Raw genomic sequence first — 13417 nt, 5'->3', positions numbered from 1 at the left:
AACCTGAAATAAATTTCACAAAACATACAAGCAATACAGTGCTCAGCTAAGCAGGCACAACTGTACATCAACATTTGTAACTGCTCAGTGTTTGGGGTGTGGGAGGGGCAAAAAGTTGAACATTTACAATAGAGTCCTTAGGGACTGATAAAGGGGTCTTAAAAAGTATTGCAGGCAAGCAGACAGACGCTTGTCTTTTTCCAAGTGCAGCAGAACATCCATCTCGTGTGTAAAGTGTGGAGCCGGTAGTTGCTGCCACCAGGTTCCAACTATTGGACCTGTGTGTCAAAGCTGCCGTTCAGCTGGCCCTCCTCATAGTCCATTTGACACAAAATCATGTTGTTCTTTAGGAAAAACTTGTCCCCCACACAAAACCTGTGGGCAGAGAGAAACACACACAGGCAAAGCTGCTGTTAGAAACACACAAGCGCTGTTTTGCATCATTCATCACTCATGTTGTGGGGACTAATTTTGTTTTGTATAGTCATTTTATGCAAATTTGTCGTCCTCATGGGGACAAAAAGCAAGACCCCATCAGGTAAATCATTACATTTTAAGGTAAAGACGTGTTTTAAGCTTCAGTTTAGGTTTAGAGGAGGGTTAAAGTCAGGTTAGGTTAAGGTTTAGGGTTAGGCAAGTAGTAGCTACGGATAATGCTCGAATAAGTCTCCACGACTGTCTGCGTGTGTTTGTGTGTTTTTGCTCTGCGGGTAACGATGATTAATCATTTGCACACATTTGGCTCAGGACCTTTCAACTAACGCACGCCATCAATGGGCCTCGTCAGATTCAAAGATCGTTTTAATGCTCATCATAAATGTGTTTGCTCAAAGCGAGCAGACTCCAGCTCTGGCACCCAGTGAAAGACGGGTCAACTCTCCTCGTCCTGGCAAACAGACGCTGGCACCACAAGAGTTGCCAGTGGACCCTCTTTGCCACGGGGGTCAGCTTTCACACACCAGTCAGTGCTGGAGAATATTTCCCCTCTAAAATCTCGGGGAGCCGGTTGAAGAGGGGAAATGACACACGGCAGCCTGCCCTGCTGATGTTCTTCGTCTACACGCTGCTGTTTGCTAATGTGACTGAAGGGAAGGGGAGATAAGAATAGAGTGGAGCCGAGCCCGGGCTTCATTAATGTGCCAGGGTGGTAAAACAGTCAGAGCCATGGCAGAGCTGTGCCAGATGAGGCCTGGCTTCATGTCTGCCAGCTGAGAAGAGCGACTGCGGTCATAATTCCCTTACAGCAGGTGTTCACTATGGTAACTGAATCTGGCCCGCAGAAGGTTAATGGGCTTGTGGTGTGTGGAAGAACAGGGTCACAGCACCTCTGACAAGCATGCAAAGGACGTTCTGCTCCCGGAGTGCCGCCATTACTGACAGTATAATAATGTGGAAAAGCAATATTTGGGCACGTCACATTATATGTACATCATACCATAGGCTTTGTTCTCATAATAGTTTCTATCACTGCGGCAACGCCTGTCTAGGTCCGTTCTCCTCTGCACAGCAACAGACCTCTGGAGGACTTCAGACCTCACAAGAGCTGATTCTACATCCCTCCTACTTAAATTTACATATGTACGTTGAGGTTTAAAATTTGCACGCACAAGGACAAACTGCCGGGAGTATGTAACAATGGGATATGATAAGCAGGGCGTAAACCTTTGTTTTAAATAGACAGGAAGACGTGCACAATTGTACAGATAGAAAATATTATTTAAAAAAGAATGATCTAATATTTAAAACTATTAGCAATTTGAAAATGTTTTTTTTCTTTTTATTGACACAATGCAATTTTGTTGTGCAGCTATGATCCCCATCCTTACCTCTGGTTACAAAGCTGACAGGCAAAACAGTCCAAATGGTAAACATTATCTCTGGCTCTCATCACCATTTCAAAGGCTGGGATCAGTTTACTGCAGGCTGCACAGTTCCCCGTTGTACCAAAGAGCCTGAAAGACAGAGAGCACAGGCAGAGATTAACCCACCTTCCCTTTACCTTGATGCAATAAAAGAGCAAACAAAAACGTACTGACAGCAGGAACAATGAGGAGGAAGAAATGCCGCAGTAGAAAGGGGAAGCAGAAACAACGGCAATGCACAAATCTTTCTCTGGCACCCACTTGGTATTTTTGTCAATGAGAGTTACAAACATAGATCTTAATTCTCGACTAATGATCTAATTAAAATGATCACATGGTTTTGATCTCCTTCTTCAAAGAATTCCCCCCCTGCACATTGCGAAAGCAGTGAAAACAGGTCTGAGGCGAAGCAATTCAGCTGCTTGGAGTTTTCAGAAAAAAAAAAAAAAAAATAAACACCTAATGAGTTTATCTCCAACCGAAGTCGGCTGGATTTTGACGCAAGAGGTCGTGTTCTGCGAAGTCGTCACAAGTTCAAAAAGATTTCAGTTACGTGGATTCAGTCTCAATCCCTCGTTCTCCGTCCTCCATTCAGAAAGGAGACAATGGCTGAGATGTAACCTTGGAGAGTTAACTAAATGTTTGACGCTGAGCAGAATCCGCCGCTCCAGCCTCACCGCTGCTTGTTTAGTTTTATTGAATGAGAGCCGAATGATAAAGGTCACACACAGAGCAAAGAGGCGCTGTTGTAGATCTCCTCAGAGTAAAGGAACCTGAAATTCCTTCTTTCCCGCTCAGATTTACATTTTCATTTTCCAAGCGCCTGCGCCTATGTTTAATTTGAAGATTCCCGAGCACAGATAGATTTATATATTCCGCGGCAGGAGAAGGAGCGTTTCACAGCTTCGCAAGAGGGGCTAAGGCAACAGCAGAGGCTTCCATTCCAACAGTGTGTTAAACATCCTTCCCCAAACTTGTAGGGCTCAGACAGGGGAGTCACCGTGTTGATATTCTGCCTCGTTTAAGCTGGTCCCATTCAGTTGCTTTCACCTTGTTAAAGAAAACGTCTATCCAGCAGCCCTGCTTCTAATTAGAGGCCACTGCCCCAGAGGAGAGGCAGAGACAGAAACAGGGGGAGAGAGGCTGTTATGTTCCATGAGAGGGATTCACAGGGTGTTAAACACAGACATTGTTATAACTGGTTACTGTTTCAGGAAAAAAAACAAGTGGATTTTCTCACACAGTCGACATCTGCCACCCACAGAGTACACTGTAACACGAGGAAGTTGTTTTTTTCCATAGAGAGACACTTAAAAAGAAAGCTTTCCTCATCATAAAATTCTCACGCAGTCAGTATTGATCCAAAAATGGCCCAAATATCAGCACTACAGGAACTGACCTTATTAAAGAAATCCTACATTTATATCATATTAGGGCCAGGTGTAATGACTTCAAATCAATATCACGATTGTTTCAAACTAGTACGATTAATGAATGAACATTTTATACTTCCCCACCCGATCGTGATATGACACACACACACACACACACACACACACACACACACACACACACATACACACACACACACAGACACACACACACACACACACACACACACACACACACACACACACACACACACACACATGCATGAGGCACATTACTCAGTGCCAGTCAACAAGTATTTTTGCCCTTCTGCTCTTTTCTAATCACTCACACATAACTAAACTTTATAAAAAAATATGGGTGTGTACGTCGTGTTAAGTCTCATATTGTTTGTAGCTGGTGAACCAATGTTGGAATTTTTTAGTTTACATACGTTTTTTATAAACTCTTGAACCAATCCAACAGGCTCAAGTAAACTTCAAGTCCTGTACGTGTCCTAATGTTGTTTATTGAGTGTAAAGGAAGTGCAGATCGGTGGGGGATTGACGACAGTTGGTGAACGCACGCATCGGGGAAAGTATTACAAAATCAACCGACATGATCAATATTAGGTTGGTTGAATAAATAGCTTGTTAGTTTCGATACATTTTTCTGTTTGTGCACGAAACATGTTTTTTGGAGGAAGCATGTCCTAATTTCTTGAAAATACAACATATAAAAAAATAAAGAGTAATTTGTTCCTGTCATTTCCTGTTGCCTCCTGTTAGATACAGCAGCCTCACACCTCAGGTGTCATCATGACAGTGGAGTGGCAGGGACGCCTCCAGGTTGCAACACACCTGAGCTCCAGTGTTCTAAGGGTCACACAGAGATGACTGTGTCTCTTCCTCCGGGAGCCGAGGCTTTAAATCAGCCCGTAGAGCCCTGGTCACTCACAGCAGAGACTGACATGCACAAACCTATAACAGCTTGTCGGAGTATTCTAACCCATCTCCATTACACCCCGCCGGGCTGCGGACATGGTGCTTGACTTGATACAGGTTGTGAAAACGCCTGGTGAGGGAGCCCAGCTTGCTACCGACACTAAGTTGTACGTTTGTTCAAGGAGGTGTGACATCTTTTTTTCTTTTTTTCTCTCTCAGTTATGTCAAGGTTCTCTACAAACCATAAATCCAAATAATGTTGGTTTTAACCTCCCAGTGCTTTATTATGATTCAAAGATTTGTTTTTTTTTAAACCTGCAAATAAAGCAATTAAAATTCCTACTTTTAATTTCATTAGTTTTTTAAACAAAAAGATATGTTGAAGGGGCGTGATGCAAAATGTACTATTAAGCAAAACTAGAAATTGCACTCATACAAAATGAATTACCTCTGCAAAGGCAAACAGTCCGTTTATTAAACCATATTTAAAAGATCCCGATTTTTTATTTGGATCTGCACCAAATTGCACACACTGATAAATATCAGTCATGTGAACATGCCATATTATTTTATAACATCAATCTACATGAATTATTCTCTGAAAATCAAAGGAAATGTTGCAACATGCCCTGTGTCCCTATGTTAAAGAAAGGGAATGAAATCCCTGGTCCTGTCTCCTGATCTGGATCCACACCAATGAAAAATTCCCTGAAAAATGGTTGAGTAGTTTTTGTGTGATCCTGCTTACTAACAAACAGAAACACATATAAAAATATAACCTCCTCGGTGGAGGTAATTTAGAACAAAAAAAGGTTCTTACTACATCAAAACATAAAGAATTGAAATATAAGTAAGCACATTGGATGGGGCTCTGTTACAGTCACACAGTTCTGCAGCCATCCCTTGACGGGTCTGGGCTATAACGTGGCATCAACACACAGCTTAATTGAGCTCCTTGTGCTAAGAGGAGATTAGAGTTTGAGAGAACTGTTAAAACACATTAGCATCTTCTCTTCCCGCTCCTGTGAAGCTATAAAGCAACCACAGTTGAGCCGCTGTACTGCAGCAGCCTCACGAGCAACAGCTGAGCGGGCGTCGCATTTAGTAAACAAGCACGGTTTCACATGGGAAACATGATCGAGCGTCGAAGGGATTAGACGTCGGCTGAGAGACATGTTAGCACAGAGTGAGCAACACAAAGGGAATAGATTCATTTATGATCGTTTAATGTTTTGAAAGTAGAACAGAAGTCAGCACATTTGAGGACAATAAATAGAGCAACTGCTACTCTATAATAATAATAATGTAATAATAACAACGATTCTATAAGAAACTATGCACGGTATCTACAGTAATGCTCTATATACATTATTATACGCACAAGAGAACCAGACGTTAATGGAGTTTCTTGAGTTCGTTTTTCTTGCCTTTAAACTCGACAGGCTTCACAGCTCTGAAACAGTGCCTGCGACGAACATAAGTCGTGGATTACCTTTGAGCACATTCATTCATTTCACTTACAATGGATTTTCTTTAGAGTGAATAGACTCGTTCCTGCAGAATTCCCACGTATTGTTCTGACACATGTCCAGTATTGTGGATGTGCGGTGGCTCATGCACTTCAATTTCCCTGGTCATTTGGATTAAATAAATCAATATTCTCAAGAGGAAAGTGGAGGAAAAAAAACTCAGCACTAACAGTTTTTTTTTCTCTTCAGCATTTCTATTTAAGTGGAGTGTGAACGGCGAGTCTGAGGGAAATATGAGAGTATTCTTCATGGCTGCGAGCATCGGGTTTTTGTCAATCAGTCGTCAGCATTGTGGTGAGATTTGAATCACAGAAAGTCTTTTTCTAGAAAAGATTGGAGAGTTTGAAAGGATATTTAACTTGGTGAATTTGGTGTTGATAGAATTACTGATGAATTGAGTTGAACCTTTTCTGCATTAAGAGTTGGCAAAAGTCCCCCTCCCTTAATGGTCTGTTCTGCTTTACCCTGAGAGGGTGGGGGACATCGGGAGAGAGGTGGGGTTCACCCTCGGCTACCAATGGTCTGCTGCTTTAAATGTTTATGGATTGCATTTTTAATTTAAATTTATGAACTTGCTGACCTCCGGTGATCAATCTTTCATACCTGTGTCTCAAATTATTGGTTTAAGCAAATTAATCAATATTTGTCGTAATTGTATTTTAGTTTATCTAATTAACTGCATATTATTTTTGCTGTCAGGTCAGTTTATTTCCATTCCAAGAAAAAAAACTCATGATGTATAATCATGAGTTTTTTTTCACTGGGACAGGGCCAATGTGAAAATGTTCAAACCGGTCTGATAGGAGACTAAACACCGAACTGGAACTACACATTACAGTCGTTGTCTGGTTTGACTCAACAGACGCTCCTGAGTGGAACATAATGACACTGAGAGCTCATGAGTGGCTGTCATGTACCTCTAAGCTGGTTTACCAACCACCAATAATCACCAAAGAAGAAGAAAAGCCATGCAGCGCCACAATCGCCAGGGCAACGCAGTGAGTTGGATCTCACAAAAAATCACTTTGTCTGGTTTCAAATCCAGTCAGCCATGTCTCCTCTTGTCATCAATTTAGAAAACACGTAAGATTTTATTTTATAGACTCAATGTGCATCGTGTGCATCATCCCTCCCTTCCTCAACTGAAATTTGATCTGTCATGATGCTGCCGGCCTCGGCTCGACAGTAAACTGTGCTCGGCTCGTCGATTAGGAACTAATGGCTAAGTGACTCAATTTATAAACAAACATATTATTGCATTAACCACATTGCCATCTTCTTTATTTCTGATGCAGTGCAAGTTAGATTTAGCCCGGTGACGTTGTGGGTGCCGGTTGCTGATTGGCTATTTTTGATTTCCAAGAAGCTCATAAAGTCAAATGTCAGTTCGGCCAGTTCATATTAGAACCAGTTTGGGATCCCACACTGGACCAAATAGGCAAAACCAAAAATCTCTTTAGTAGCTCATTACAAATTCTATAAATAATATTCATGCCATCATGTGTCCCCGTCTAATCCCTGCTTCCTGCAGTCTGCAACACATTACCCAGTGCTTCTTAAAAGAGCTCTTATTTAGATGCTATTTAACTTTGTAGCAACACCAGTGAACTTAATGTGCTGATGTGGTTTTCTGAGAGAAGCTCAGCTCTCCTTCCTCCGTCTGTGAGTTATTACAATGGGTCTTTAGAGAAAAGAGGGCCTTCTTTAGTTCTTTCAACTGGCTGCTTTGCTAACTTCAAACCCTTAAATCTCCTTCAGTGCATCATCTGCCGCTCTGTGTTGCTTCCCTCAGATTGCGCCGTTGTGCTCTTGAAGTTTTCTACCTGTTCTCTGAGCTCTTTGAGACGTCCCCGCCTGCACTGGGTTTGTCAGATTTCATAAAATAGAAAACTGTTAATGCATGCATCGCCTGTTATGACCTTCTCCAACAGTTGTGTCTTTTGAAAGTGTAAACCTCTCTGGTTAGATCTATCTTGCCCAGAGAACTATTACAGGAGGACAGATTTGAAAAACGGTCACATCCTCCCCCTGTTATTCCACTCATTTGTGGATAACTTATAATCTTCATTATCTTTAAGACAGTTTCCTCTTACAGTTAATTATGCCCCATTTTGATAAGTAGAAGACTATTATGTCCGCTCTATGAAATAGAAGATTAAATGATTTCAGCCTTCAAGTCGTGATGATCACACCATGACCAGATTGTCAGCCCTCTGGTGTCGTATGATCCAGAGCCTTTGACATAAAGGAAATGCGTAATTAATCTATTATTCTACTTTGTAATGAAAGAGTGTGGCCAAGTTACAGAAAAAAAAAAGGTCTCTTGATATAGTGAACTGAACGCTGGAGAAATCAGACACTGAACTCTTTGTCGGTGCAATGCTTTAAAGGGCAGGGGAGGACACTGGCTGAGGTGTGTGCGCATTTGAGTGCTTGTGTGTGTTGAAGTGTAGGATTCAGGAAAGCGTGAGTGCATTCAATAAGTTGCTAATGCCACTGAAGGACAATCACAGATGGAGCTGCTATAATAATTAATATGAGCATGGCAGGGTTCCAAACCCTGGGAAATAACCAAAGTGTGTTTGATCCGCCCGCTTTTCTTTAATGAAGTGCACGAGGCTAATTCAGTGCACAGATTTAACTTCATTACTGCAGGTGAGTGGAGCCTTCTTCTTGCTCCACGGAAAATGAAGGAAGGAATGAAAAGGGAAGTGGCACCAGACGGAGACTGCATCGCCCTGTACTTCCAGACACTCTCTCTCTTTCAAACTGCCTCTTCTCCATTCGCACGGCAAGCTTTTTTAATTTGTTCCATAATAGAATTCATCTCAAGCATCTTTCGCCATTAAGTGTTCTGCATTTGTCGCAGGCTGAAGAGCAGGCGAGGGGGATGGATTTCATTAGGAGATCCAGGGCGACAGAGGAGCACAGAAAGCTCTCTCTCCCTTTACCCTTTTTATTCTTATTTTAGTTTCCCTAACTTTATGATTTCGTATGTCATTCTACTTTATCATCCTTTCTCTGACCTCTATATCTTCCAGGTCTAATAATGTGCGAGAAAGTTTGTCCTCCTCCCTCGGCTGTGCTATGACTTGGGGTTCGGGGGGTTGCCGTCCTTTCAGCAAATTTATTTTACCAAGTGAAAGTCTGAGCTTCATCATTTTTGCCTCCGCTCGGTCAATTGCCCGTTTATTATTACCTCATCCGCACCATCTGCCCCTTCTGAGGGCAACATCAGGTCTGAGTGGACCTCTCACTGCATCTTAAAAGCATTAACGGTGGGTGGGAGCTGATGAATGGTAATGGCCTATCTCAAGGTAACATCCCTAAGCACCTCTCAAGTGGGCTGTGGGCTCCTTCCAGGTCACAGGAAGAGCGGCTGTGAGAGTGAAATGTCATGGAGATCCACGAGCGAGGAAGAATCAAATGTAGTAGATCATGGCTCCGACTGTACTTCTACATTTTCAACTGGAGTGATCTCAGAGCACAAAGAGCGTATCCATATCAGTTTTAATCCCATATCTATTCTAACACTACTGGAAAGGCATATCACGTTCACTGGGCATGCACGTGTACTCAGATTGCTTGAACAATAGCTTGTCTCCTATGTATGTAAGCAGTTGTAGCATTGCAAAATGTAGAATGTAACTGCACAACAGCTGTTAGCGGAGACAACAGTGTCAACAAGGGCTTTTTTAATTAATATCTGTGTTGCTTTCTACACTGGCCACTGAAGCTTATGCTGGTTGTGTTCTTCCAGAAGGAGGTCATGTGATAAGAACCTGACCAATCAGCCAAGGCTTTGTCGTGACTGAAAATACTTTTTGGTTGTCCAGACTAAAACACTGCCGAGGAGTTTTTAAACTTAAATGGGACCAGCAGCATTTCCAAATGCCAGGTGTATGTATCTGTATAGTAGTTTGGAAATATAGCATAAAGTCCTCTTTCCTTTGGATTGTGGTTTGAAAGTATGCTGCTCCTCAATTTCTTCTCTCAAATTAGAATACTTTGATCCAAACCTAGGTGGATATCAGTGAGGGAGCTGAGAGACAAGAAGACAGGAGGGGAATGGAGAAAGGGAAAGGGGGAGGACAGAGCAGGACAGGGAGGGGCTTACAGGGCACTGGCATCCCTAAGTCGACCCCTGGGGGATTCCCTCTCAGATAAATGGTAAGACCTCAATGGGAATGTGACTTAAAGCCCAGGAAATGGTCATGTTTAATTTAACAAGCAGATGGCAGGGGCATCTGACAGGGTGGGGGGCAGAGACACTGGTGAAGCAACAAGCCTGCCTGGAGGTGTCTCCCAGCAAACAGCTCTGGAGCGACGGAGAGCCTGTCTCCTCCGTGACTCAAGCCCCTAGTCCTCATGTAAACACATACACAGATGAAAATATGAACAAAGACTGAAAACAAACATGAGGTTTGAACGGTCACACATGCTGCCAGTATATATACATATATCCCTGTGATATATCCCCATAAAGTAAAACAAATGCACCAACCACTAAAAAGAAAAAGATGTAAAAGTGTAGAAATACTGCACTGACATGGTGGTGCATGTAACATCCAGAGAGCTTTTAATAAGATGAATCAATTATGGTGGTGGGAGCAGTGAGACTGTGTTTCTAATACATTGCACAACACTTATTACATTTGAATACTATTATATTCTATGCCTATTTTTTTGTAAATGCTGTTGAGGAGGTAAATTGATAATTACCTCCACCGAGGAAGTCGTATTTTTATCATTGTTGATTTGTCTGTTAGTTGGATTATAAAAAAATGACAGAACCGATTTCCATGAAAACTTAAGGAAGTTGTACGGATCAGAGAAGAGCCCATACAGGATAAAGGATTTCGTTTTTATCACGTTCTTTAATATGGTGACATTGGGCATTTTTTAAACATAAAATAATAATAAAATCTCACTGTTGGCAATATGAATCAAATAGTACGATAAAACTATTATGGACGATTGGTAGAAAACCATCAAAAGCAACAGTTTTTTGCATCTGGACACAAAAAAAACTGATTATTTATATTATTAAAATAACGGATTATAAAGAACAACTACATGTTTGTACTGTGGATGCAGTGTTCAAGAAATGTCATGGCAGCATAACTGACGATTTGATAGCTGCACTGGATTTGAAAAAATGGAAATAATACAGTATTTGTAATTAAAAAAGAAGATGTGTTTTTTTTTCCGCCTGTGCAAAATGAGTCAAATCCTCCTAAAACAACATTACCTTCTGCTGTATGCACGCTACAAAGGAACATAACAGCAATACACGGTAGGTTCTACATTGACAACACGGGGGTTATTTGCATAATTCAAACTGACGTAGATTTCTGTCTTTGGGAGTCACAGGAAACAAACACAGAAAAAACCCCAAAGCAAACACCAATAGGAAGATAAAACAAACAACAAATACTTTGATGTCACAGCTCTTGGATTGGCATGGCTCTTGTGTTTGTTGTGAGTGGAGAAAGGTGATTGTGTGTGTGTAAGTGTGTGTGTGTGTGTGTGTGTCTTTCTTGCCTCAGGTAGTCCCTGCGACAGAGGATGAGGTTGGCTTTCGTATAGAGGGTGGAGCCCACCTCCCCCAGGCGGCAGTCGCAGCAGGCACATTTGAGACAGTCCTCGTGCCAGTATTTGTCCAGGGCCTTGAGCAGGTAGCGGTCTTTAATCTTGCGATTGCAGCCAGCACACCCCTTCTGTTTCCCTTTGGGCTGGACGGAGAGCATCGGCACACCTGTAGTGATAAGGAGACAAACAGCCATGCGTGATTTACGGCCCGGGAACACGAGTGACTTTTCATGTTCTCTTTTTGATAAGCCGGCTGCTTCTCCAGGCGTCTAAGCCTGGCCTTGCGCGTGGCCACAGCACACTGCCTCCCTGCTTCATATGCATTAAAGAAAACATTCTTCCATGTAGATAGGCACACAGGTCACATTGGTCTACAAAGCCCTGACTTCCTTGTTCCACTTAGAACATGGTGTTGTACAAAAGTTACATGATCGCTTACAGCAGGCGGCGGAGGACGGGGCATGAAAGACACAATGCGCATTTTGCTTCCTGTGGTATTTACAGCGCGCTGTGTTGTGCGTTAGTTACCTACCATTTCATCAGAGCCCATTTCACTCAACTGTCCACAGCTGTAAAAGCTCCTCATGGGCTTTGTTTGGTATAGATTAACATTAACCTTTTAAAAAGCCTCTGACCACAAAAACGTTGCTACCAGACCCCAGTGAGATATGTTATGGCCTAAGTGCCTTTTAGCATACACTCGCTCGCTGTGTTTCATACACACACACACACACAGGGGGACACACACAGACTCGCTCACACACACACATGTGCGGACGCAAACCACAAACGCACACACAGTGTTCCCTGCTCAGAGCATTACAGCCTTTCCTCCTTTTACACTTATCTGTACTCATGTGTCTGCAATGAGCGAGCCTAAGTTACCAAACTCGCAAATTGCCCTGCTGTCACGCAGGTCCTCTTTAAGTGTGCCTTTTAGCCTCCTAAAGGACAAATAAAGTCCATTTAATAACTGCACTAAACACTAATAGTCTATGTGTGGTTGACATTTGTGTTTGGACTAAAAGCCCCCCTCAGGCCACTGCTGGTACAGAGGCAGGGGTGCGCAGCTCCCCTCTGTAGCACTAACAGGTCTGCCACAGCTGAAAGCACAAGACAACAGCTCTTAAGACACTCTCTCACACACTGAGCTATTGATCCGTCTAAAAGAACACACAGTGGACGCCACTTGCCACTCTACTTTCAAAACACATTTCTCTGTCTCTAAAAAAAAAAGAGACTGGACACTGCATCATAGGGGGTTAGGCCATGGTTTTGTATGTGCGGTGGAGAAATAAAGGCCCATTTGAAACATGCCTTACACTGAGTTAAACACGAAATGTCACTGTTTGACTGTTGCACTTCAGAGATGTGCACGGGAACATTTTGTCCAGAACCAGAGCGAGTTTTTATTTTCATTTCTGCAGCGGTATTTTTCGACAGCGTGACGATAAGTGTGAATGGGCTCATTCTGTAGTTAGATCTGCTGTTTGACTGTAAGTTCTGTGGTTTGCTCGGTGATAAACACAACCTCAGCTGATAACAAGGGACCGCTTCACTCTGTGCACTGTTTTTCTCGGCTCAGCCTGTCAAGCTTGTTCTCTTTCACAAAAACCTTACACCACTTTTCAAAAGACTTCCTTGGATAACACTTGCATATGTTCTGTCCCTCTCTCTCTCGCATGAGCACACACACACACACGCAAATGGACTCACAAAGTACCTTATTGGATCCAGATTTGCTCTGCAATTTTGGCCATCCGCACATCAATAATGCTATGAATGTAATATAATTAGCATTTCCCCTTTAACAGAAAAAAGAGGTGAAAGAAATAGGAGAGCTTGTTAGTCAAATTTATGGCTTTGGTTTATATGTCAGTAAGTGCTCCGGTGGTGTTGAGCCGTCTTATTTCTTTATCAGAAGTGGAAAGGAGAGGCTAATTGGTCCGGTGCCGGTGATGGGAGCCATCAATTAGTGTTCTGCCTGCCCTCCAGCTCCCTCACCTCCCTCCCCCTTCAAAACAGGCCCCTTGAAGCTGGCGCATTAGGATCACAAAACCTGCTATAAATACCAATGTTCAGTGTAAATGAAGCTAAAAAGCTTCAAATTCAAGCCACACTG

The 13417-nt window shown here is 42.6% G+C and overlaps 1 protein-coding gene across 1 annotated transcript; it reads right to left on the bottom strand.

Annotated features, from left to right (window-relative positions):
* Window positions 1-269: 269 nt before the first annotated feature.
* Window positions 270-11459, bottom strand: lmo1 (LIM domain only 1). The gene is made up of 3 exons (XM_061068577.1): window positions 11248-11459; window positions 1827-1952; window positions 270-375 (listed from the first exon to the last, which is right to left on the bottom strand). The coding sequence occupies exons 1-3, from the start codon at window positions 11451-11453 to the stop codon at window positions 270-272; spliced, it is 438 nt and encodes a 145-aa protein (XP_060924560.1). The 5' UTR covers window positions 11454-11459.
* Between the last annotated feature and the right edge of the window lie 1958 nt (window positions 11460-13417).

This window comes from Limanda limanda, chromosome 3 (assembly GCF_963576545.1).
Source record: "Limanda limanda chromosome 3, fLimLim1.1, whole genome shotgun sequence".
Lineage (NCBI taxonomy): Eukaryota > Metazoa > Chordata > Actinopteri > Pleuronectiformes > Pleuronectidae > Limanda > Limanda limanda.
This window is presented reverse-complemented; position numbering and strand designations above follow the sequence as displayed.